The 25159-nt window shown below is 41.2% G+C and overlaps 3 protein-coding genes across 8 annotated transcripts in view; 2 read left to right on the top strand and 1 right to left on the bottom strand.

Moving 5' to 3' along the window:
* The window catches only part of CDC23 (cell division cycle 23), a 21159-nt gene extending 7520 nt beyond the window's left edge, over positions 1–13639 (top strand). Inside the window, exons 3-15 of the mRNA XM_012646325.1 lie at positions 1367–1409; positions 1926–2031; positions 2136–2268; positions 4154–4331; positions 4417–4514; positions 4662–4743; positions 9744–9897; positions 10020–10139; positions 10756–10831; positions 11151–11212; positions 11925–12003; positions 12077–12196; positions 12403–13639. Of these exons, the coding sequence (XP_012501779.1) occupies positions 1367–1409; positions 1926–2031; positions 2136–2268; positions 4154–4331; positions 4417–4514; positions 4662–4743; positions 9744–9897; positions 10020–10139; positions 10756–10831; positions 11151–11212; positions 11925–12003; positions 12077–12196; positions 12403–12573 (1422 nt within the window). The 3' untranslated portion in view covers positions 12574–13639. The remainder of the gene's footprint in view (positions 1–1366; positions 1410–1925; positions 2032–2135; positions 2269–4153; positions 4332–4416; positions 4515–4661; positions 4744–9743; positions 9898–10019; positions 10140–10755; positions 10832–11150; positions 11213–11924; positions 12004–12076; positions 12197–12402) is intronic.
* Positions 13640–13844: 205 nt separating this feature from the next.
* On the bottom strand, positions 13845–22312 carry KIF20A (kinesin family member 20A). The gene is made up of 19 exons (XM_012646401.1): positions 22306–22312; positions 21347–21532; positions 20078–20167; positions 19856–19975; positions 19138–19276; positions 18828–19015; positions 18611–18740; positions 18244–18438; positions 18026–18137; positions 17851–17919; positions 17493–17651; positions 17143–17308; positions 16873–17037; positions 16604–16743; positions 16361–16463; positions 15841–16039; positions 15511–15602; positions 15130–15267; positions 13845–14455 (listed from the first exon to the last, which is right to left on the bottom strand). Exons 2-19 carry the CDS (start codon positions 21509–21511, stop codon positions 14138–14140), a joined length of 2688 nt encoding a protein of 895 aa, XP_012501855.1. The 5' UTR covers positions 21512–21532; positions 22306–22312; the 3' UTR covers positions 13845–14137.
* Positions 22313–22819: 507 nt separating this feature from the next.
* The window catches only part of BRD8 (bromodomain containing 8), a 35881-nt gene continuing 33541 nt past the window's right edge, over positions 22820–25159 (top strand). For 5 of the 6 annotated variants that reach the window (XM_012646381.1, XM_012646385.1, XM_012646383.1 and 2 more), the window contains exons 1-2: positions 22820–22910; positions 23814–23910. In XM_012646381.1, the coding sequence (XP_012501835.1) occupies positions 22892–22910; positions 23814–23910 (116 nt within the window). In that variant the 5' untranslated portion in view covers positions 22820–22891. Of the gene's footprint in view, positions 22911–23813; positions 23916–25159 lie in introns of those variants that run through there. The other variant, XM_012646386.1, reaches the window with a different exon arrangement.

Genomic DNA, 25159 nt, shown 5'->3' with positions numbered 1-25159 from the left:
ACCCTTTGTCCAGATTCATATATTAGGAACATTTTATTCTATTTGGTTTATGATTTCTCTCCTTTCCCTCTCTCTACGCGTACATACACACAAACACACACACACACACATTTTTTCCCTTTGAACCATTTGAGAGTAAGTTGCAGGTATGATACTTTACCCCTAAATGCTTCAGTGTGTATTTCTTTAGAGTAAGGATATTTTCTTAAATAATCACAGTATAATTATTACCTTCAGTAAATTTAACATTGATATCATGCTGTAATCTACTATTGAATTCCAATTTCGTCAATTGACCCAGCAGTATCTTCTATAGCTTTTTTCCCTCGGTACAGTCTAGGATCAGGAATTACATTTAGTTATCATGTTCCTTTAATCTCTTCTAATCTGGAACAGCCTTTCTTTGTCTTTTATGACTTTGCCATTTTTTTGAAGTTTATGGTTCTTCCCCCCCTTTCTTTTTCTTTCTTTTTTAAATTAACAGACTTTATTTTTAAGAGTAGTTTTAGTTTCACAGCAAAATCGAGCAGAAATTACAGGAGTTCCCATATTACCTCTTCCACAAATATGTAGCTTCTCCCACCATCAATATCCTACATGAGTGTGCTGTATTTGCTTTAATCAGTGAACTGGCATTGATGCATTATTGTCAACAGAAGTCCATAGTTTACATTATGGTTCAATCTTTCTATTGTACATTCTATCAGTTTTGACCCTTTTTATTTTTAATAGAGCAGTCTTCATTTTGGATATATTGGATGTTTTTTTCACAGGGTATTTCATCTGGTGATACACAATGTCCATAAACCCCTCACTGCTAATGTTAATTTTGATCACTTGGTCAAGATGTTGTCCATTTTCTTCCACTATATAGTAACTATTATTTCCCTTGGAACTAATCAGCAGTCTGTGAGGATATACTTTAAGACCATGCAAATATCCTCCTCATAAAAATTTCCCTCTAAATTTAATATCCATTGTTAATTTTTGTCTCAAGCATCTGAAGCACTCTTTACTATAATGCTGCAGAATAATAATTTTCTACTCTCACACTCTCCACATTTATTATTCAACATCTTCTCTAAGTAAGAGGCTTCCCTCCCCTTCCCCATTTATTTATCTATTCATTTAGTATCAGTATGGATTCATAGATTCGTATATTTTTGTTTATAGTAAATTACTGGACTTAATTTTCTTGGTGCTCAACTTATCTCTGATTTGGCCAGTGGGAGCCCCTGTGTGGTTGTTTAAAATTAGTGACTGAAAGTAGATGCCCTGTTGGTTAAATTTTACCCTTTAGGTAGCATTGGGCTGCTAGTTTGAGGATAAACTGATAAAAGACCTATTTGTTTCTTTTCTCTTACAGTCTGGAGAAAAAAAGAAAGATGATGAAACAGTTGATAGCTTAGGTAAGAATTTCTTTTACCTTTTGACCTAAAAAGCAGGGTTACAAACTTAAATGCCTGCAGGAGCCAGGCAGGTAATATAAATGGAGCGAGGATGATTGTTCCAAATTGGAAAGCACATGGCTTATCTTAGCTGCCTGGTTCTCACCCAGCTCTGGCTGAGGGCTGCTTTGGGAGAATCTGGGTCTGATGTTTTTACGGCTTTCTTCCTTGGTCCCTCCCTGTCCCCTGCAACCCGAAATTCAGATTTTTAGTTGAGGTTTCTGACTGTTAAACATTCATAGGTAATTCAAATTTTTAAAAAACTGTGTGGGCCTAACAAAATATGACTGCAGATCCATTATCAGTTGCACTTTCTGAAATAAAGTAAATGGGTTGTGTAAGATATCATTGGCCACTTGTGAGTGTTCACCAGAGGTTTTAGGTATAACTTTGGTTGATGCTAATGAGAATATCTGTATGTATGAATATGAAAACCAGCATCCTACTCTTAGATGAGAGGCTTTATTTCTTTGTTAGGCCCCCTGGAGAAAGGACAAGTGAAAAATGAGGCTCTTAGAGAACTGAGAGTGGAGCTCAGCAAAAAACACCAAGCTCGGGAACTTGATGGATTTGGCCTCTATCTGTAAGTGTTAGAGTAATTTGGAACTTTCTAGAACATTCTACTGAATAGAAGGGAGATGTTATAAGGCATTAACTTCACCTTTAATTGTTTCCTTTTTTTCCCAGCTATGGTGTGGTGCTTCGAAAACTGGACTTGGTAAAAGAGGCCATTGATGTGTTTGTGGAGGCCACTCATGTTTTGCCTTTGCACTGGGGAGCCTGGTTAGAACTCTGTAACCTGATCACAGACAAAGAGATGGTAAATTGAGACGAGCTATGTGAAGAACCCTCCACTTCAAGGCTTATGTAATTTTGTAATAATGTAGGGGTGGGGAAAGAGTTTTGTCAGACCTTTGGTTGCACCTCTAGTCTCTTCCACTGCTTTGGAATTTAGGTCTTTGTTTGAAAGACTAATGACTAGCTCTTGTTTGGTAGTCGCTGTTGGATTTTCATCCAGTTATATTAGGTTATTTTTTCATATTCATGTTTTCACATTCAAGTTTTGTGGTAACTTATTTTATAGACTAAATGTTATAGTTTTTCCCCCAATTCCAAAAATGCTGTAGGAAAAGTTTCTCTAATATCAAGGATTATATGAAAACAACTTCTGAGCTGTCATGGATTCTGTAAAGATTTGGAGATTTGTTTATTAATGAAATAATATATATGACATTGCTTTATAAACTGTAATCATTTTATTAGTCATTATTAAGGACATTGTCTATAATGTTTATTTTGCTGTTCTTCAGTAGTCAATGGAGGCAACAACACACTTCCCCTTGTTAGCTCTAAAGAGCCAAAGACTGGTTGATTTCGCCTAGTCATGAGTCGTGCTACTCTGTCTGTGTCTGAAATCTTGTTTTGGTTTACTTGTATTCATCTATCTCTAACTGCCTACTAGACTTTCACGGAAAGTTTGTTTTATCTCTGAACTCGAAATATGCAAAACGAAATTTCTCATCTTGCCTACCAAATTCTCTCTCTTCCTCCCAACTTGATAGATTCTTACTAGTATCCTAGTATCACTATTTCTCAAAGTACCCAATCTTGACACCTCGGAGTCATATTTGTCTCTCCCCTTTCTCTTATCTCCCTTTAATCAGTCATGAGACATTGCTGTGGCCTTGGTTACTTTCCTATATACATCTTTTTCTCTTGATTTCCTTTGGCATATCAGTTATCATCTCGAATTTGGATTACTTCTAAGTAACAGATACTTTCTATCTAACATTCCCATTTTTATACGCCCATTTCCAAGCCCTCCTGCATACTGTTTCCAAACTTATTCTTTTTTTTTTCTTTTTTTTTGAGACAGAGTCTCACTGTGTTGTCTGGGCTAGAGTGCCGTGGCGTCAGCCTAGCTCACAGCAACCTCAAACTCCCAGGCTCAAGCGATCCTCCTGCCTCAGCCTCCCGAGTAGCTGGGACTACAGGCATGTGCCACCATGCCCGGCTAATTTTTTATATATGTTTTTAGTTGTCCAATTAATTTCTTTCTATTTTTAGTAGAGACGGGGTCTCGCTCTTGCTCAGGCTGGTCTCGAACTCCTGAGCTCAAACAATCCGCCCGGCTCGGCCTCCCAGAGTGCTAGGATTACAGGCGTGAGCCACCGCGCCCGGCCCCAAACTTATTCTTAAAGCACCCATGTCATCACGTTACTCTCTTGCTAAAACTTTGCAGTGGTTTCCTATTGCATCCCGTTTTCTGTTGCACCATAGTACCCACCCTACCAGTTCAATCTTATTTTTTCCACTACTTGCCAGTACATAGCCTCCCCTCAAAGCAGGCTAGTTTCCTCATCCTACTCATCCACACTCATCATGACTCTTTTGCCTCTACTTACGTTGTTGCCCTTGCCTAGAATATTGTTGTCTCTCTCTTCCTTTCCCTTTTTCTATTCAAATCCTCCCTGTGCTCTAAGATTCACCGCAGTCCTTTCTTAATTCTTTGAAACCTTTTCTAACTAGGCCATTCCTCCCTATTGTGCTTATTAGTCATATTCACTTAGTTGCACTACCCTGTGTTCATTACTAGGTAGTCTAATAAAATTTTAGTGATAAATTCCTTTAGACAATATAGTTCCTAGATGTTTGTTTGGGAGACAGGTCAAATTATATTGTGTCACTCTCTCTTCTGCTGCCAGCTGAAGTTCCTGTCTTTGCCAGACACCTGGATGAAAGAGTTTTTTCTGGCTCATATATACACAGAGTTGCAGTTGATAGAGGAGGCCCTGCAAAAGTATCAGAATCTCATTGATGTGGGCTTCTCTAAGAGCTCATATATTGTTTCCCAAATTGCAGTTGCCTATCACAATATCAGAGGTGAGTGAATAAGGACAATGGAATACCATCAGACTCTGAGAGGTGCACTGTGTTGTTTTCTGAACTGTTTTTCTTCTTTGTGTAGATATTGACAAAGCCCTCTCCATTTTTAATGAGCTAAGGAAGCAAGACCCTTACAGGATTGAAAATATGGACACATTCTCCAACCTTCTTTATGTTAGGGTGAGTTGGTTCCCTTTCTTGGGCTTGATTAAGCTCTTTTGTGCTTTAATCTTCTGGGTTGGATTGTCACTCAGTTGTGTTAGCTATAGGGAAAATAATTTAAAGAGTTCCTTTTTTGTGCTTAGATCATCTTTCTCTTTCTTTCAGAGCATGAAATCTGAGTTGAGTTATTTGGCCCATAACCTCTGTGAGATTGATAAATATCGTGTAGAAACGTGCTGTGTAATTGGTAAGAGTTAACTACATTTTTTTCTTTTAAGATTTTTCTTTATTATAAGTAACACAAATGTGAAAATAACAGTATTTAAAGTGTCAAAGGTAACAGAATTATATACCATAGAATGTGAAAGCTCTCTGTAATCCCACACCAAAGATTGTTTGGTGAACATGGTTCCAGAATATTTTTCTGTGCAAATACTAAAAATGTGTATATGCATGAGTAGTTTGCTTGCAAAATCTATATCATTATACATACTACTTTATAATGTCCTTTATTTAAACTTAATTATATATCTTTGCCTTCTTTCCACATTAGTACATTTCAATTTGTATTATTTTTGATAGCTATCTAGCATTTTATAGATGTACCATCATTTTTATTTAATCATTTTCTATAGATAAGTCGTAGCCAGTGTTTGTTAATATAAATATTGCTTCAGAAAACATCTTTGTACATGTACATTTATTTTTGCATATTTATGCAACTATTTCTATGTAATAAATTCCTAGCAATGAAAGTCTGGATCAAAGGTGTATATGTTTTAAACTTTAATATAGCTAAAAAGCTTGTAAGAATTTCCAGTCCTATGAAAAGAGGTGAGAATGTCTGCTTCCTGGTACTGGGGTGTCTTAATCTCGGGCTGGATAATTTTTTTTGTCGGGTGCTGTCCTATGCATTGTAGGTGTTTTAGCAGTATACTTGGCTTCCACCTACTAGATAGCAGTTACCATCTTCCCCTAGTCATAACAACTAAAAATGTTTGTTTTTGTTTTTGTTTTTGAGACAGAGTCTTGCTCTTGTCCGGGCTAGAGTGCAGTGGCATCATCATAGATTACTGCAACCTCAAACCCGTGGGCTCTAGCCATCCTCCTGCCTCAGCCTCCTGAGTAGCTGGGACTACAGGTGCCTGCCACTGTGCCTGGCTAATTTTTTCTGTTTTTTAGTAGAGATGGGGTCTTGCTCTTGCTCAGGCTGGTCTTGAACTCCTGAGCTCAAGCAATCCTCCTGCCTCAGCTTCCCAGGGTGCTAGGATTACCGGTGTGAGTCACTGCGCCCAGCCTAAAAATGTTTTTAGATATTGCCATATGTCCTCTGGAGGTCAGAATCATCCTTGATTGAAAGGATGGCCTTATATTCTTGGCCACACTGTGTGGCTTGATAATCAGTTGTCATAGACAGTTGAGTGACCAATCCTGGATAAAAGTAAGTTTGGTTGGTTGTGACTGAAAGCCTAGGATCCCTGGAGATGAAAAGGGAGATACCTGTTCCTGGGTCTTTGGTTATATTATATTGAGATCATACATTTGTATCTTTTTTTTTAAATTTTTTTTTATTTCAGCATATTACTGGGGTACAAATGTTTAGGTTACATATATTGCCTTTGCCCCACCTGAGTCAGAGCTTCAAGCATGTCCATCCCCCAGATGGTGTGCACCACACCCATTAGGTTTGTATATATCCATCCCCTCATCCCCCCTCCCATACATTTGTATCTTTCTAGGTCAGGATGTTGTTAAAAAACTGATGGAATTTTAATTCATCAATCATTCAATAACTATTTCTAGCCCTTGAGGAAGTTATGTTCTAGTATAGGAAGTAGGCATTAACAAACAATGTAGTAAGTCCTATAGGAACACAGGTAAGCATAGGAACAAACGATCTTTTCAATATCAGAGCATTTTGTTTAGTGAAATTATCTGTAATTGGCCTGACAACCTGTCTAAAGTAGTATATTAAGCTAATGTCTATATGAATTATAAAACAAAAAACAAACAAAAAATCTCCTTTGTCATACTGATTCCTTTAGCAGCTGAGACTCACACCCTTGTTTCAACTACCCTACTGATATTCTTGGAAAAGTTAACCTCTGGATACTGCGTCTAGAGTCTGTTTACTCTTCTGTCCCCGAGTCTGCGTCAGGCAGGGGCAGAAGCAAAGGTATCCTTGTGTAGGACATAAAGCCCTCCATCCTGCTTTTTTCCAGATGAACGTGAAATTGAGTTTTAACTTAAATAATCAGGTATGGGGTACAGACAACTTATATAATTGATTTTTTCTGACTCAAGCTAAAAAACTGGATCTAAACAGATTTAAAAAAATATATGGAGGTTTTGTTACTTGGTTGTTTTACTAAAATGAAATCATATCATGTATTTACTCTGCAGTTTGCTTTTTTCACTTGATGGTATATCACAATCTCTACAAGTTAGTATCTATACATCTAAATCTACCTTTTTTATTTGGTTTATGTACGTACAATTTATACATAAGGGAGATTTTTTAAAGTACACCTTTTGCTTGCTTCACCTTTCCCCCTTTAAATTACTTGTGTTAACATTTTAACATGGTCTCATACCACATAAGAAATATATACATATACAGGGTTTAATGGGCTGTTTGCTTTATTAAAATACAATATTATATACGTATCTCTGCATTTTTCTTTTCTCACTCAACAGTACCTTGTGAAAATTCCTCCAAGTTTGGATATACCTGTAATTCATTTTTTATTTTTAAAAATGTAGCTTTATTGAGGTATAATTTACATTCCATAAATTTCACCCACCTTAAGTTTACAGTTAAATGAGTTTTTGTAAATTTATACAGTTTGTAACCATCACCATAATCCAATTTAGAATACTCCATCACCCCCAAAAGTTCCCTTGTGTCTATTTGCAGACAGTCTCATTCCCATACCCCGGCAACCACTTCTTTGCTTTCTATCTCTGTAGTTTCGCCTGCTCATATAAATGCATCTTGTGCTAGTTAGTCTGGCTTCTTTCAGTTGGCATGTTTTTGAGGTTCATCTGTGCTATAGTATGTATTGATAGTTCTTTTTATTGCTGAGTAGTATTCCATTGTTTGGATATACCACATTTTGTTTATTCATTCACCAGTTGATGTAAGACAGACAGCTTTTATATTCTTCTTCAAATAAACTTTTTCACAGAATCCTAAAATCTTTCACTTGTACTTTTCAAGACTGATGATAATAGAACGGCTTTGATTCTTGTGGGAGAGGAAAGCTCAGAGCTCTACCTTTTTTTTTAAGTGTATAAATTGTGATTTATTAGAAGGTGATAATTTCCATAGAACAAAAATAGGGCATTGTAAGAAGGATTGAGAGAGTCAAGATGGGTTGGATTGCAATTTTTTTTTTTTGTACAAAATATTTGACATATTTATGGGGTACATGTGAATATTTTTTACATGCATAGAATATGTAGTGATCAAGTCAGAGTATTTGGGGTATCCATCACCTTGAATACTTATCATTTCTATGTATTGGTAACATTTCAAATACTCTCTTCTAGCTACTTTGAAATATATAATACATTGTTGCTAACTATAGTCACCCTACTCTGCTGCTGAATATTGGGGCTTTTTTCTTCTATCTAACTGTATGTTTGTATCCACTGTGCAACCTCTCTCTCTTTATCCCCTCCTTCCACCCACATACCCTTCCCAGCCTCCAACATCTATCATTCTATTCTCTATCTCCATGAGACCAACATTTTTAGCTTCCACATGTGAGTGAGAACATGCCATATCTGTCTTTCTGTGCCTGGCTTATTTCACTTAACGTAATGACCTCCAGTTCCATCCATGTTACTGCAAATGACATGATTTCATTCTTTTTTTATGGCCAAATGATATTCCATTGTGTATATATACCACATTTTCTTTATCCATTTGTCTGTCAATAGGTTGATTCCATATCTTTGTTATTGTGAATAATGCCGTGAAAACAAGCAAGTGCAAGTATTCCTTTGATATGTTGATTTTCCTTCGGAGAAATACCAAGTAGTAGGATTGCTGGATGATATGGTAGTTCTATTTTTAGTTTTTTGAGAAATCTCCATGTTTTCCACAGTGGTTGTACAACAATGTATAAGAGTTCCTTTTTCTCTGCATCCTTGCCAGCATCTATTATTTTTTTCTTTTTCATAATAGCCATTGTAACTTGGGTAAGATGATATTGTGGTTTTGATTTGCGTTTCCATGATGATTACTGATGTTGAAGTTTCTTTTCGTATACCTACTGGCCATTCGTATGTCTTTTTTTGAGAAATATCTATCCATGTCCTTAGCCCACTTTTTAATCGGATTTTTTTTTTTTTATTGTCCAATTGTTTGAGTTCCTTTTAAACTCTGGATATTAGTCCCTTGTCAGATGAATAGTTTACAAATATTTTCTCTCGTTCAACAGGTTGTCTCTTCACTGACAGAGCTCTACATTTTTACCCTTGATGTACCTCCTTAGAAATCTGGGCTCTAAGGAATATAGTTTGAAAACCACCAATCTACAGCATACTCTGGAAATTTCCTACTCTTTATTAAGAAAATGTGTATCTTGTTCCACTTAGAGGTTGGAATAAAAAATAAGGAAAGAAAAAATATATATAAATGCTATATCCAGATGAGATAAAATGAAAAACTTGGAACATTTAGAAACACTTTTTTAAAAAAGTAGAACATGTGATAGATGAAATATATTTCCCAAGGGAATAATATTTCCCATGTGTACAATTGGTTTTTTTGCCAGGACTTTAAGGCAAATAGGTTATAGTTTCATGCCTACCTGGTAGGATGCTATTTTTTCTTTTTTTTTTTTTTGAGACAGAGTCTCACTCTTTTGCCTGGGCTAGAGTGAGTGCCATGGCGTCAGCCTAGCTCACAGCAACCTCACACTCCTGGGCTCAAGCAATCCTTCTGCCTCAGCCTCCCGAGTAGCTGGGACTACAGGCATGCACCACCATGCCCGGCTAATTTTTTCTATATATTTTTAGTTGTCCGATTAATTTCTTTCTATTTTTAGTAGAGACCGGGTCTCGCTCTTGCTCAGGCTGGTCTCGAACTCCTGAGCTCAAACAATCCACCCGCCTCAGCCTCCCAGAGTGCTAGGATTACAGGCGTGAGCCACCGCGCCCGGCCTAGAATGCTATTTTAATGGACTCTTATTTTTACCTTTCTAGGTACTCATTTTTTTGTTTTTTGTTTTTAATCAGGCAATTATTATAGTTTACGTTCTCAGCATGAGAAGGCAGCCTTATATTTCCAGAGAGCCCTGAAATTGAATCCTCGGTATCTTGGGGCCTGGACGCTGATGGGACACGAGTACATGGAAATGAAGAACACATCAGCTGCTATCCAGGCTTATAGGTGAGCACCTAGTTGAGGGGTGAGGTGGGGCAGATTGCTGTGATATCAGGAGCCTCTATTGAGCCTGCAAGTTGCTGACCTTAATTCTGCCCTCTTACCAGTCTGTCTTTTCCATTTCTTAGACATGCCATTGAGGTCAACAAACGGGACTACAGAGCTTGGTATGGCCTTGGGCAGACCTATGAAATCCTTAAGATGCCATTTTACTGTCTTTATTATTACAGACGGGCCCACCAGCTTCGGTAAGTCTTGTCACTTGACAATGTGTTTGGTGTGGGAAGGGCTAATAACTTTTCTTTTGATAGCTACTGATGAACCACAGTGAATGGTTTTGGACTCTTGGAGACCTGAGTTTAAACTTTCTAAATACTGTTTGGTCTTTTTTGAGATAGGGTCTTCCTCTTTTGCCTAGGCTAGAGTGCAGTGGTGGCAGTGTTATGTCTCATTGCAACCTCAAACTCCGGGGCTCAAGCAATCCCCCTGCCTCAGCCTCCCTCCCAAGTAGCTGGGATTACAAGTGCATGCCACCACCATGCCTGGGTAATTTTTAAGTGTTTTGTAGAGACAGGGTCTCACTGTTTTGCCCAGGCTGGTCTTAAACTCCTGGCCTCAAGTGATCCTTCCACCTTGGTCTCCCAAAGTGCTGAGGTTATAAGCATGAACCATTGCACCCAGCCTGGTCGTGTTTATTTAGTGTATAACTAACAGCATAATTACAAATACAGAGTAATCTAATTATGAAGCATTAGGTTAAAGACTCGTCCTTGCATAGATTTGAAATAGCAGTTGTGCTGGTTCTTCAAGGGAGGATTTCAGTTACTAATAAAGTCTTTGCTCAGACTGCCAATTCTTTTTCAGGCCCAATGATTCTCGTATGCTGGTTGCTTTAGGAGAATGTTATGAGAAACTCAATCAATTAGTGGAAGCCAAGAAGGTACCTGAAATTGGGTTCTGAAGAATTTGAATGGATCTGTTGTTTAAAGGTTGGGCTATCTGTGCTCTAATTTTTCCCTTATTCTGATCTACCTGCATAGGAAAGTCTGAATATTTATAGGTACATAGGGTAAAAGCAAAGCTTGGCCAGGATCATCACTGGGAATGTTAGTATGAAGCCTGGACCTATCAGAGCTAGTAAAAATGCCTTACATTCTGCAAGTCTGAACTTCTGGGAGGCTTTCAGGGCCTTAGCCTTTATGTGATTAGTCATGGCACATGGGACAGTGGTCAAAGTGATCAGTTTATTTTTTTGACAGTGTTATTGGAGAGCTTACGCCGTGGGAGATGTGGAGAAAATGGCTCTGGTGAAACTGGCAAAGTGAGTGAAAGGAGTGAAATGCTATTGATATTTGTGTTGGCTTCTTTGGGATGGTAGGTCTTGCATGTTCTAGGGCCTCCCATCGGCCTCCCATCTACCTCCCATCCTTCATGGGTGTGGGGTAGCAGGGTGTCTGAATGCTAGTTTGTGAATTCAGCCATCTTAACTCTAGAGAATGCTACTTTGAAGAGGGGAATTACTTCCCTATTAGGCAAGGGATCAAGAATGAACTGAAGAATAATGAAATGAAATTTGTGTCAGAGCAGTCTAGGAACACAACTTTAAAGTACTGATCTCTTCCTGACAAGGGCCAGAAAAATTAGGAATAACTCAGAAATAGTAGGCATGAGGTTCTTAAATGCAATTTCATTCCTGCCGGTTCTCTTCTGAGTTCTTAGAAAAAAATCTGAGTTGCTCGGTATCTTTTTTAATCTCACTCTGGGTATTACCAGAGAAGTTTTTAAGAATGTTATCCAGCTTAAGTATTTACTAACTCTCCATCATTAGTAGCAGTCATGATTCTAAGTTTTGATAACAGTAACCAGCACATCTCGTGGGCACTAATACTATTCTAGGTCCCAGGGTGTCATTTACTTCAAAATTTGTGCTTTTCTATGTATTGTTATTTTTTGGTCTTAATTATGTGCTTTTACTTTTTGTCACTAACTTGCTTCAAGATCTGATTTGTACTAAAGATCAGTTTCTTTCGTAGGCTTCATGAACAATTGACTGAGTCAGAACAGGCTGCCCAGTGTTACATCAAGTATATCCAAGATATCTATTCCTGTGGGGTATGTATCATGGCATGGGAATTGTGTTGCTGATCTTATTATCACCTCAGTCATTCCTGCTTTCCCTTTCTAGGAAATAGTGGAACACCTGGAGGAAAGCACTGCTTTCCGCTATCTGGCCCAGTACTATTTTAAGTGCAAGCTGTGGGATGAAGCTTCAACTTGTGCCCAAAAGTGCTGTGCATTCAATGATGTGAGTGTGGGTTCTTTAATAAAGGGTTTGGATTTTAGGCTAGAACATTTGATCTTTACCATGATTTGGGTGGAAGGTGGGTAAGAATGTAAGTAGAAAGCCTACCATGATCTGTGGAACTTGTATTAATATATCAGTATCTTAATAACCTATTTTTGAGACTAGCCTCGGGTATATTTTGAAACAATTGCCTAACTTTGTTTCAGACCCGGGAAGAAGGTAAGGCCTTACTCCGGCAAATCCTACAGCTTCGAAACCAAGGAGAGACTTCCACCACCGAGACACCTACTCCCTTTTTCCTCCCTGCTTCACTCTCTGCTAACAACACTCCCACACGCAGAGTTTCTCCACTCAACTTATCTTCTGTCACACCATAGTTGGCTACTTTCAAGCCAGCACGTTGCTAGACCCATCTTAAGCCTTACCTCCACGTACAGAACAGTCACATCTGTTCTTCCAGGGACCACAGCTCTTCTTGTTTCTACAGATGGAAACAGCTCCATGGAGACAGTTTATATAATCACCTTCAGAAGCAGATTGACAGAATAATACTGGCAGGAAGACATTGTCTTTTGCCAATTAGAAGCACTTCTATCTCCCGTCTGTTGAGAGTGGCTTTGGATCCTGGCCTTCTTCTCAGAGCCGTCCCCCAACCCTACCCCCCCAAAAAAACCCATCCCTGTTACAGCACTTTGGCACAGGCAATGCTACAGGACAAAGTTTTAATGTTGCTGGGATTGGGAGAGAGGCAAGGGAGAAAAGTCAGCCACTCTACCTTCTGCTGGCCGTAGGGGCACTAAGTACCCTAGGAAGAGGTCAGGGCAATGGATAGTAATGACCTTGCTCTTGGATTTGCTGAGCATGACCCCCATTCTGATGTCAGAGATTAGGTTTAAATGGAGTGAAGCTATACATTTATTCACACTCTAGGGAGACAATCTTCCAAAATATTTTTGAGAAGGAGTCTTCTATAGTAAAAGCTTTCAAAGAGGAAGTACTTACTAAGTTAGATAAAAGGGCAAAAAGGATCTCACTGAGCTTGGAACTGCTGATGGCCCTTACTGAGAGGAAAACATGGCTCTAGTGTTAACTGTACTCCTACCAAAGCAAAGCAAGGAGACAGGATTACAGATAACTTCATGGATATTGGAAATACCTTTTGTGACTATACAGATAATAAACTCACTTCAAGCTGGTCTGTTTTAATAAATTTTCAGTATAATTGTTTTTTCCCTCCTATTTCCAACAGCATGTTTTTTCAGCTTTTATCTATCTAGGACAAGGTAAAGGGAATCATTCTTGTGGTGCTCTTGGAGCATTTCAGGCCTGTGCATATGTATTCAGTAGGAAGTGATACGCTGTGACTATAATGTCCGCTGTAATGAATTTGTACAGTAGATGCTATAGATCATTCTAAGCTCAGAGTCCAGCCTTCATTTTTATTCCAAGGACATTTGTTATCTATTCACCTCCTAAGGTAAGACAGTTCATTTTATATTAAGGAAGGTTTAGAATACCTAATGCTACTTGAATTCATTTCTTACTAAGCCTTCTTAGGCTAGCTGTACACTAGTTACTGGTCTCCAGTGCCGTGCCTATGCAGGGCTCCCATGGGCCAGAATGATGTTTGGTTTTCAATTTTCCTGCCCCTTTTTATAATTTCTTTTAATGGTTTTGCTACATTTGTAATTCAAATAAAAGTGAACAATAATATCTTTAATATAACTTTCTTGTGTGCATAGAAATGACATAAGTAGAAAAACATGAGATTACATAGGTGATTATAATACAAAAGAGAAAAAGCAACTAGTGTCTGAGTATTGCATTCTGGGTAGAGTTCCAGGTTTATAGTAAAGCTTAAAAGAGACCTGTTTCTTAAGGTGAAACACCTCAAGCTGACCCACCTCAGGGCAATGACTGCTCTTCTCCTTCCCCACAGCCTCAGTATTTTTTGCCAAAAGGCCCAGATTTAAGTAAAGGAGAGTGCCTTGAGCGCAGGATCCGGGCATAAGGGCTGCAGTCTGTTGAGCTTTGGCAGGTAGGTGTCCGGGGAAGTAAGTTTCGGAGGAATGGTTTCTTCCCTGGGGGTTGCTGGTTTGGTTGCTGGTTTTCCTGGTTGGCACCAAGGCGCTTTTTGGCAGAAGCCTGGCCTTGGAGTTTTAGCACCGTATGATACTGCTCAGCAATGCATGCTGCCTTCTTCCGAAGGTCTAGTTTCACGAGCATCATGTTATTCTGCAGCTCAGCCAGGGTCTGGTCCTAAGGAAGATCAATAAAGTTCCAGAAAACACATTTCTGTCTGGTATATTAGAAAAACAAGAAGGCAAGGTAATACATATCATCCAATTTTAGTTATTAGTAACAACTGTTTCTTCAAAGATGAACTCTTTAAGGTCAGAGCTTATAACTGAACAGCGAGTATTTTCTTTTGAGACCAAAACATAAGTAGTGCTGAATAGGACATTTTCTAACACATAAGGTAATAGAAGCTTGAATAAGTTTATTTAACTTCTAAGAGACTTAGTCCCTAAGTTCTAAGATGTATATTTTTCCTTAACATTTAAACATCTCTGGAATCAAGATGCATCTTATTGATGAGAAATGTCATAGAGTAATTATTAATACTTTTTTCTTACTAGTACATAAAATAATGGTTTCGTCTAATCAGTGGCATCTCAGATGAAATATAGTAGCATCTACCTTCCTAGGGTTATTATGACAGAGAAAATGCCTGCAAATTACTTAGCATAGTGCTTGGTACTTAGTAAATGCTTAAAAAGAGTAGTTATTTTGATATTGCAAGGAAATAAATTCAGCCTAAAAATATTTACTTTTCTCTTCTGGTCCTCATTTGCCTTCTTATGTATATATATATATATATATACACTGGAGTGGGCTGGTAGGAGAGGAGGGGGTATATAGGCTGCCCTAACCTGTTTGATTAAGATGTCATCACAAGTGGTCAAGGCTTGACGAAGTTTTCCTGCCCCAGTGCTGTGGCAACAGGCTCTTTCTGCTGCTTGGAGAGATTCACCGAGTTTCTGAAGTTCTGTCCGAAGCAGCCTTATATTCTGAAAAAGGGGGAGTAGAAAACAGATTGTGGCCAAGATCAACCAGAGTAGTGATCTGGAGGGGTTGGGTAGCTACTATTTGAACAGAAGTAAAACTAGAAAGGCTAGTCAGCTGAGTGAAATAGCCACTCTCCAGGACTGTGCACAGAAAACCATCTTGTCTTCACGTGAACCAGTGATAAAGAATGTTAGATGTTGGAAATTACCTAGATAAGAGCTTTGGTAGCAGAGAAAGGGAATTACCTTCTGGCCTTCCTCTAACTTCTTGTCCACATCAATGGTGAAGGGCTTGGCTGAGGGTGGTGGTTCTAACATTTTCTGATACTTCTGCAGCTCTGAGGGAAGGAAACAGGAAACTTAAATATAGGGTTTTTCTAGCCTTAGACTTAGCTCTTTAACTGAGTTAACAGTAGCTTGCCTCAGGTATAAAAAGTGAGGCCATGTACATCCTAGAGTAAAAGGTCAGGAGTATGTAGCTCACAGTTGAGGAAATTATGCTGGAGTGGGAGTCAGAAGGCCCAGGTAACAGTTCTTCCCTGAGCTACTGTTAGGCTTCCTTCTCTCTTTCCTCACCTTCAGTGGTGGAGTTTAGCTCTGCTTTGCACTGTTGTAGTTTAGCTTTAACATCCTGGAGCTGCTGTGTAGAGGCAGAAGCTGCCAACCTTTGTGACCGTCGTAGGGACAATTCAGACCCTGATTGCTGATGGGCCACTGACTGCTGTCTGGCTTCCTGCAAGAGAGCTTCTAGCTCTTCAATCTTTTCATCCCGCTCCTAAGAGGGAAGCAAAGAGTATAGTTCCATCCAGAGTCAGACAAATAGTGAAGGAACAGATGATTGAACAAAGGAACAAAAATACTTCCTGACACTCATGCCTTGAAATCCTGTTTGCCAGCACTTATACCATTTCCTGGCCAGCTAAACCCTTAATTCACCAAACACAGATTGAATATCTATCTATTAAGCACTAAGGGAAATACAGAAATGTGAGTTATACATTTCTGTCTTTACCAGAGTTTATAAAATCTGTTTACCTCAGGCAAGCTAGCAATGGAAATTTCAGCAGCTAGTTGAAGCTGGTTCAGGGCAACTTACCTGAATCTCTTCTTGATAAAAACTTGTCAGTGACTCCTTGAGGATCTTTAGTTTCTCTTCATACATTTCCTCCAATAGTTCCTTTTGGGTGTCCAAATGTTCACTGTTAGAAAGACAAAAGAGTGAGTGAAGAGTCTGAGGAGCGAACTTGGAAGACAGATCTTGAGACATAACCCCATCCCAGTCCCTACTTCCCACCCTCTGTCCCATGGGACAGAGCAAAAGGGGTCATTCAGTCAGTACCTGCACCACTGTTCCCGTTGTTGCATCTGTTCCACCATCTCATTGCAAATTTCTTCACGGAGCTGCATCTCCAGCTGCAGCTTTTCCTGTCGTTCTTTCAAGAGCAGTGCTTTCATGGCTTCTACCACCTGTAGGAGCTCCTAGGAGGGACACACAAGTCAGAGGTCACCAGATGCCCATGTCCCAAAACAGTACCAGCCCACGTGGAAGGCAGCATGGAAAATGTGCAGCCGTTAAGTGGCTGTTTCAAAGCTTTCTTGTATTCTCACCTCCTTGCTATACATGGAGATGTCAGCTTCATTTTCAATGTCATCATCAAGGCCTGGGTCTGCCTTAGCCCCTTTCTCTAAGCTGGGGGATGCCCGAAGGCTATGTTCCTTGATGAACGAATGCAGGGATGGGAATCCCAGTTGCACAGGTGGGGCATGCACAAGCTGGAGGGGGGAAAAATCATAATTGATTCCATAACTTGTCCCTAGTAACTTTCTTAAAGTAACCAGCTCAAAGTGAACACAACCATCACACCTATAGCTTCTCACCTGGCTAGCAATGGCCGAGAACTTGGCCACATGAAGAGTCTCGTCATAAGTAGATGCACAGGGATTCACATTGACAATCATGCAGGAACGGCCTCGGCCTGTGAAGAAGCCTTGGAACACTCGAGTCAGCTTGCTGTCACGGAAGGGAACCAGGTTCTGCTTTGACCTGGCAGAGAATCAGAGATAATAGAGCTATTAGCAGAACTCCAGCCCTTGGGGTATACCAACATTGTCGCCAGTGGTGACCAGGAAGCCTCTTAGCAAACTGCAGAGCCCCAGTGGTGACCAGGAAGCCTCTTAGCAAACTACAGAGCCCCAGGCCATCCCAGAGCTTACAGTTAAAAGCTCACCGGTTCTGCTGGTTTTGGCTCTGCTGGTTTTGGCGCAGGGCAGCAATACAGCGGCCCAGGGTATGCAGAGAAGTGTTAATGTTTCCTGCTTCCTTCAGCCGTTCACCGCTCTTCTGATCTTTGCAGCGCTCTGAGCCAGCCAGATCACAGAGTGACAGCCTAGAATGATGCACACACATAAAGACCTCACATGTTATGAGCCTTCCAGCCCTTTGTATTGTTCTGGAGGGGAGGGCCCACCAAGAATCTCTGTACACAAGGAAGGAGAAAAAGTAATTCCTCTGAGGACCTCCCTCCATGCTCCCTGAACTGTCATTTTATAGCCAAGAAGCCCAAATTTCTAAATTGAAAAACTTACTCGCTGATCTTAGGGATTATATCCCCTTCCCCCTGAAGGTGCAGGATCCGGATTGAGAAGATGCTATGACTGGAAGTTAAGAAAAAGAAAAAGGTCATTCACATCTTCCATGATCAGGCAGAGGACTAATGTTTCCTGGAACACAGCGAAGGGTTTATTTTCATAACCCACTCACCTGCGGCTGGAGTTCTGGTTCAGGTGGGTGCTGGCAAAGCTCTGATTCTTACGACCCACTTTCAGGAGTTTCCAAGCTTCCTCAGCATCTTGAACATGAATCCAATTGAGATCTGAGGCCAAAGGACAGAAGGGCATAAGATGGGAACATCCAAATTATTCCTAGTCTCTCCCCAATTCTCCTCTAGGGATCATGCCAGCCTCCCCACATTCTCATACCTTTCACGTAGGGGTTGCCATTTTGATCCTCGCATAGTCGCAGAGTCTGCCTCTTGCGCTGCTGGCTAGGTGGTTCTAACAGGTCATAAAGCAGTTCATTGTAGATCTCAAAGAAGGAGATCCAGATAGAGAAGCGAATGTCTGCTGGTACACTTACTGGGGCAGTGTCTGGCTGTGCCCATTGGTGACTTGTTTCTGGGGAAGAAGCCAATGTACAGAGCATCAACCCTAGGAGCAGTCCATCTCCCCTTTGGCCTGCAGGGGAGGAGCTCAGGTTGCAATCTCTGGTCTGCACCCCTGGCAGCTGTTGGGAACAGGGAGTGGGTTCCTACTATTATTTGGCACAGAGCCCAGTCCTGGTACATACCATCCAGCTGGCTACTGCTGGTAAACTGACTGGTGGAAGAGAGCCCAGCAATGCCACTGTCAAAGCTGGCGCTGGTACCCATCCGACTTTCAATGTAGACACTCCTCTTCAAGGAGGTGGACAGCTCCTCCTGGAGGAACACAGGGAGAAGGTAAGCACAAAATTGTCCTGACATTTGTACCTCCTGCCTCTGCCACCATGGATACCAACACTTTACCTCTTGGAGGCCTCCATTTAGCAAGGCAAGCTTCTTCATTTCCTCCTGTCGCATCTGCTTGCTGTCTAGCCAGATTACCTCATTGGAGAGTACTGGCTTTAGATCAGGTGTTGGATGAAGTTGGCCTTGGAGGCTACTGAAGATCAGAGCCAGGGACCGTGGGAGAATCCCTCCATCCTTGACGGTACCTGGAGGCATACAAAAGATAGAGAGCTGAGGCAAGTGCCTTTCGCCCCCTAACTCAGAGGATCAAAAGGTATATTTCACCATTATAGCCCAATAAGCAGTCCTGTGAAGCCTTTCAACTCACCTTGAATTGTGTGGGTTTTCCCGGAGTTGGTGACTCCATATGTATAGATGAGCCAATTCTGCCCTTTGAGTACATCCTTTACCATCTCCTTCACGGTCAGGTTGAAGAAGGATGCTTGTCCCACTTCTGGCCCAAAGATCTAGAGACAGACCTAGTTTCTCAGAGGCCCATCCTTCATCTCCCACTTGCCTCCTTAGCAGAGGCAGCAGATGTATCCCTTCCTGGGTGGTTGGCTCTGGAAACCACTCAAGCAGATTCTTCCTGCAGTTCTGTCAGCTGTTCTCTAAACACTGACGATTCAACCAGTCTTTGCTAGTCCATCTATCACCCAAATCAACACAGACTTAAGGAATGCTATGCACTGCACTAAGCCTGATGCTGTACACACACATGGGACAATGTAATGGTCACAAGTGTGCGTTTTAGAGATGGGTGGATCTAACTCTAGCTGTGTGGCTTTAGCAATATTACCTTCACTGATCCACAGTATCCTTGTCAGGAAAATAGGGATAACAATGGTAAAAATAACAGAATTGTTGGGAATTAATGCACATAAATTATTGGACACATTGAATAACACATACTTAGGGCCCTCCAAAATTATCGATGTGCACATATAAGGAACTCACAGTTGAGTAGAAAACCTTTTCCTCCAAAGAGGGAATAAAGTTGCCCCTAAATGTTGGTCCCTTATTCACAGACCAGTACCCTCCCATACCTGAGAAAAGGTAAACTTGTGAGTGGCTTGACCAATTCCCCGCTCATTGCTCTTCAGGGCAAAGGAATCCTTGGGTGCTTGTAGAACAAGCGTCTCCACATTCTCAATACGAACACAACCCTGAGAAGGGGGAAAATATAGTTGTTACAGAAGGAAACATTCCTGGAAATCTCTTCTGTACTGCATCATTCCACCCTAAATCCTCCCTCCTTAGACACTCACCTGATCCTCCTGTCGTTCCAACTCTAAAGGTAACAAGGGTCTGACTCTCAGGTATACTTTCACCTTCTCTGTACTGTCCTCAGATGTCACCTGTGGCAAAATTCCAGCCCACAACCAGATTAAACTCGGCAGTTACTTCTGAGCAAATGAGCAAGCATAGCATAATTCCTAGGAATCATGGTAACATTACCCCAATTCCACCTCAAAATGTCTCTGCAGCTACTCTTTGGTTCCATAATCATTCCAACTGACATGGACTTTTTTATTGCTTTGTTACCCTTCCTTGTCTCATCATTATCTTGCAAACCTGGCTTGCCACCCTAATGATCTGAATTAGAATTTGTTGACTGGTATGAAAATCAGTATGTGATACTAAAGCAAAGCATAGTAGTTAAGCACCTTGGAGACAGACACACCTGAATTTGAGTCCAAAGTTCCTTAAATTCTCTTTGCCTCAGTTTCCTAACCTGTAAAATGGGGTTAATAATAGCACCCACCTCATTCATTCAATAGATACTTCAAGAGTGCTTACTATGGCCCAGGAACACTGAGAGGCTCTGGCAGTCCATAGTGAGGGACATTATCAAAGACCCTGCTCTCATGGAACTTTGTAAGTTTCTAAGAGAAAATCTATAAGAGGATAAAATGTACTAATGTATGTTAATGCTTAGCATAGGGCCTTATTCAGTGGTTCTTGACCAGGGCCATTTCACCTACAAGGGCCATTTAGCAATGTCTGGAGACATTTTTTGGTTGTCAAAAGTGGGACATTTAGTGGGTAGAGTCCAGAAATGCTGCTAAACATCTTACAATGCACAGGAAAGCCCCCTATAACAAAGAATTATCTGGCCCCAACATCAGTAATGCTAAGACCGAAAAACCCTGGCCTAGCAGAAAGCATGGCTCAATAAATGCAAGGTATGGTTGATATTATTAAAAGCTAAATGTTCATTCCACCTACTTAATGTCAGTATGATTTGTGTAAATTATTTAACACAACTGGGCCTCATGATGAAGGAGAGACAACTATTATCCTTCTGTCAGAGATTAACCGGAGAGCATGCACTTGAGGGTATTTCATTAATGCAATGCAAATAATGGTGCTTATGAACACACAACTCTACATTTTTTACTTGCCACGCCCTTAATTTTGAATTGATCTCTCAGACCTTCAGGATTGCTGGTGTTTGACCTCATGCTGCCCTGTATGGACAACTATTAGGCTGAAGATATCACTTTCTGCCCCAAGCCACTCCCCAATTCTTTTACCTGCTGCTTGTCCTCCAGGGAGGCGGAGATGACAGAGCAGTCTGACAGTAGGTCCTTGCGTATCACAGACCCCAAATCTGCAGCTGTGGACTCAAACATGGGGGAGACTACGACATCCTCATCGGACAGCAAGCCGGCTGGCGGAGAAAGGATCCCTTGTGACATAATGGCACGGGAAGCCCAGGTCTAAAAAGAGACAAGAGTGGGTAGAGAAAAGAACCATAAAGCAGTGGTCCCCAACCTTTTTGGCACCAGGGACTGGTTTCATGGAAGACAATTTTTCCACTGACACGGGGGCGGGGGTGGAGCTCAGGTAGTGATGCCAGCGATGGGGTGCGGCTGTAAATACAGATGAAGCTTCACTTGCTTGCTCGCTCACCCGTCTGCCACTCACCTGCTGTGCGACCCCCACTGCCCCACCGCGTCCCTAAGTTTCATGGAAGACAATTTCTCCACGGACGGCGGTGGAGAGGCGGGGTAGCGCTGAGCTCTGTGGCTCAGTCCCTAACAGGCGGAGGACCGGTATCCGTGCGCAGCCCCGAGGTTGGTGTCCCCAGCAGTAAGGGACAGAAGGGGCTGAGAATTCTAGGTAAGAAACTATTCCCTTGCCCCAGGACACCCGGTCCTGATGTCTGAATTACTAATCCCTTTCCCCTCCAATTACTGGCAAAGCGTAAGGGAAGGAGAGAACGAGTTAATTATTTAATAAGGCGGCATTTCTGAACACGGACGGGAATCAACAACAGCTATCTGGTTCCAAAAGCCGACGCTCCAAGAGGGTGCCTCGCCCGCTGTTGCTGTGGAGGTGGTGTCAGGATCCCTAGGCTCCTCCAACCTCCCCCCAGGGCCCACAGTATGCTATTAAGACAAAAAGAGACGGCTGCAGCTCTGCTTTCTGAAGGCCTATTCCGCGCGGGCAAAAGCTGGTAACACGGGCTCCAGCCCACCCGCACACTCACCCGAAGACGTGACACTTGCTTCTCCTCGGGTACTGGCCCACTCACGCCCCGTCGCCGAACCTGGACTTTCGCAGCCCGAGAGCACAACTCCGCCCACGAGGTACAGCTTTGTCACCGATAAATATTTTAAATTACGCGCGGCGTTAGTTCGGCCAATCAGCTAGCGAAGCCTGCAGCCACCAATCAGCGTAAGAGAGGGGACGGACTAGATTGGGAAGCCGTTAATTTCGGTTTCACCTCTCAACTCAACCGGTTGGGTCCGGTTTATCAACCGTCGCGAGTTTGGAGTTTCTCCTGGGATTTCTCCCACTTAACCATTTTCTTTGACTCCTAGACATTTCTTTCCTAAGAAGCCAAAAGGAAATCCTGAGGCTTTAGTCGCCATCCCCTTCTTTCCTTAGTAACACTCCTTCCGAGGAGCGCCAAAGATAACTGGCTTAGGCCGCTTGCTTCGTCGTGGGTAGTGGGGAAACTCCGTTTCCCAGGAGGCACTGCGAACCAACGCCGTACTCTATTTCCCAGAGTTCCCTGGTTTCGGCCCAACCATACTGTTTTCTCCTCGGAGGTTGGAGACTTCGGGGCCAAGATGGCGACAGGAACCGGCAGTGAGTATGAGTCGCTCTGGCGTGGAAAGCCTTTGTGGAGTCGAGGCGAGACACCACATTGCTGTTACACGCTTAGGGAGTGGGAGAAGTGGTTTGCCTGAGATACTAGGGTTTTCAGAGACCTGAGCTCGACGGTGTCGTGAAGGCCGGCGTTTGGAGGCCCAGAAACCTAGGGTCTTGTGTCTCAGGGAGGGAACGGAGGTTTGAGAAAAGCAACTCAGTGAGTCCTTGTATGGCAGGAGCTCTGCGGGGTAAGCCATAAGGCACTCTAGAAACTTGGACGTGCAGACGAAGAGATGTTGTGAGCCATAGGGAGTGGCCAGCATCTCAAAGAGCCATTTATTTTCTGACCAGCATTTGTGAGCTTGTGGAAGTGGGCTCTTTTAACGATGAGCTTTTTCTGCCACTGAGGAAATTGCGTTTCATGCATTTCAGCCAGTTTTCTCTGTTTCATGGATAGAAGAGGTCTTTTAGGCCCGACAGTTGAGGGGGGGGCTGAGAGAAGTAAACAAGTTTATGCTAAGAGGGAGGCGGGCGGTAGGAGGGGCTGGCCGCTCGGAATCTTGGGAAGTAAGACCTCGCGTTCAGTTTGGAATGAAAATACAGTATTCTTAAAACTGAGGCTTTCCATAGAACTGTTTAATCTGGCATTCCCTGTTTTTTAATAGAACGGAGCTTGAAGCCATGGCATTTGAAGAAATAAAATGTTCTCCTATAATTCGCATTCAACTAATAAGTACCGCCTTCAGTGGTGGTGTTTCACTGGAGAGGTGAAAATCAAAATTTGGTGACAGTAGCTCACTTTGTCCTAACAAGTTGGGATGTTTTGTATTAGGCTTTTAGTCCTTCTGGGGCTCAGAACTACTGCCTTAGTGGTTGTCTATAAGCCGCCTTTCCTTTCAGAACACAAGCTGCTGAGTACTGGCCCCACAGAACCATGGTCCATCAGAGAGAAGCTATGCTTAGCATCTTCTGTCATGAGGAGTGGAGATCAAAATTGGTAAGGTATCTCAAATGAGTTCCACTTGAGAACTAAAAATAGAGAAACCGCAAATGCTTTTTGGAACAAAGCATACTAAGCATAATTAAATACAGAATTTTCAGATGGACTTGAACATAAACTCAGGCCCAGGGCCTACAACAAAAAAAGAAAATTGATGAGGTATCTAGGATGTCTCCTTTGGTAGGTCTTAGAAATTGTTTGACATTTCTTCATACTGATGGATTCCTATAGTTAATCATATTGAGCTTTAAGTAGCATTTCTTTTTTTAACAGCTTTATTGAGATATAGTTCACATACCATGAAATTAGCCCACTTAAAGTGTACAGTACAATGGTTTTTAGTATATTCACAGAGTTGTGTAACCATCACCACAATATAATTCATTTATAGAACATTTTTGTTTTCCTTGAAAGAAACCCCTTACTCCTTAGCTGTAACTCCACATTCTTCCCTCCTCCCTACCTCCAAGTAACCACTTATCTGCTTTCAATCTTAAGATTTGCATATTCTGGACATTTCATATAAATGAAATCATATAATATATGGTCTTCTGTGACTGACTTCTTAATCATTTAGGATAACACTTCAAGGTTCAGCCGTGTAGTAAGGAATATTAATATATCATTCCTTTTTATAGTTCAACAATGGTCTGTTGTATGAGCATACCACATTTTGTTTATCTGTTCATCACTTGATGAACATTTGGGTTGTTTCCACTTTTGGCTTTTATGAATAATGTCACTATGAACATTTGTGTACAGATTTTGTGTGGACAATGTTTTCAATTCAGTTTTCCACCAAAGGAGTGGAGTCACTGGGTCATATGTTAACTCTGTTTAACTTTTTGAGGAACTGCCAAACTAAACAAAACAGACACATCTTTTGACATTTCCACTACCAGTAAATGAAGGCTTCAATTTCTCTACATGCTCGAGAACACTTATTGTCTGTCTTTGAGATTATAGCCATGCTAGTGGGTATGATATGGTAGCTCATCGTGGTTTTCATTTACAATACTCTGATGACTAATGTTGAACATCTTTTCATGGTGCTTATTGGCCATTGTATATCTTCTTCAGAGAAATGTGTACTCAGTCCTTTGCCTGTTTTAAATTGAGTTATTTTTATTATTGAATTGTAGGAATTTTTTATATATTCTGGACATAAGTCTTTTAGCAGATGATTTGCAAATATTTCTCCTTTCTGTGTATTCTCATTTTCCTTTCCCTTTTTTTTTTTTTTTTT

The sequence above is a fragment of the Propithecus coquereli genome, unplaced genomic scaffold (assembly GCF_000956105.1).
Source record: "Propithecus coquereli isolate 6110/MARCELLA unplaced genomic scaffold, Pcoq_1.0 Scaffold242, whole genome shotgun sequence".
NCBI lineage: Eukaryota > Metazoa > Chordata > Mammalia > Primates > Indriidae > Propithecus > Propithecus coquereli.
This window is presented reverse-complemented; position numbering and strand designations above follow the sequence as displayed.

What these genes read in the sequence shown, in the direction of transcription:
- KIF20A (XM_012646401.1), bottom strand. Translation starts at nt 21,511, where the DNA reads ATGTCACAAGGGATCCTTTCTCCGCCAGCCGGCTTGCTGTCCGATGAG. An exon ending in AACCAGAACTCCAGCCGCAG is followed by an intron (nt 17,920 to 18,025) that starts GTGAGTGGGTTA and finishes CTTAACTTCCAG; the next exon opens with TCATAGCATCTTCTCAATCC. An exon ending in ATGACATCTTAATCAAACAG is followed by an intron (nt 14,456 to 15,129) that starts GTTAGGGCAGCC and finishes GATCTTCCTTAG; the next exon opens with GACCAGACCCTGGCTGAGCT.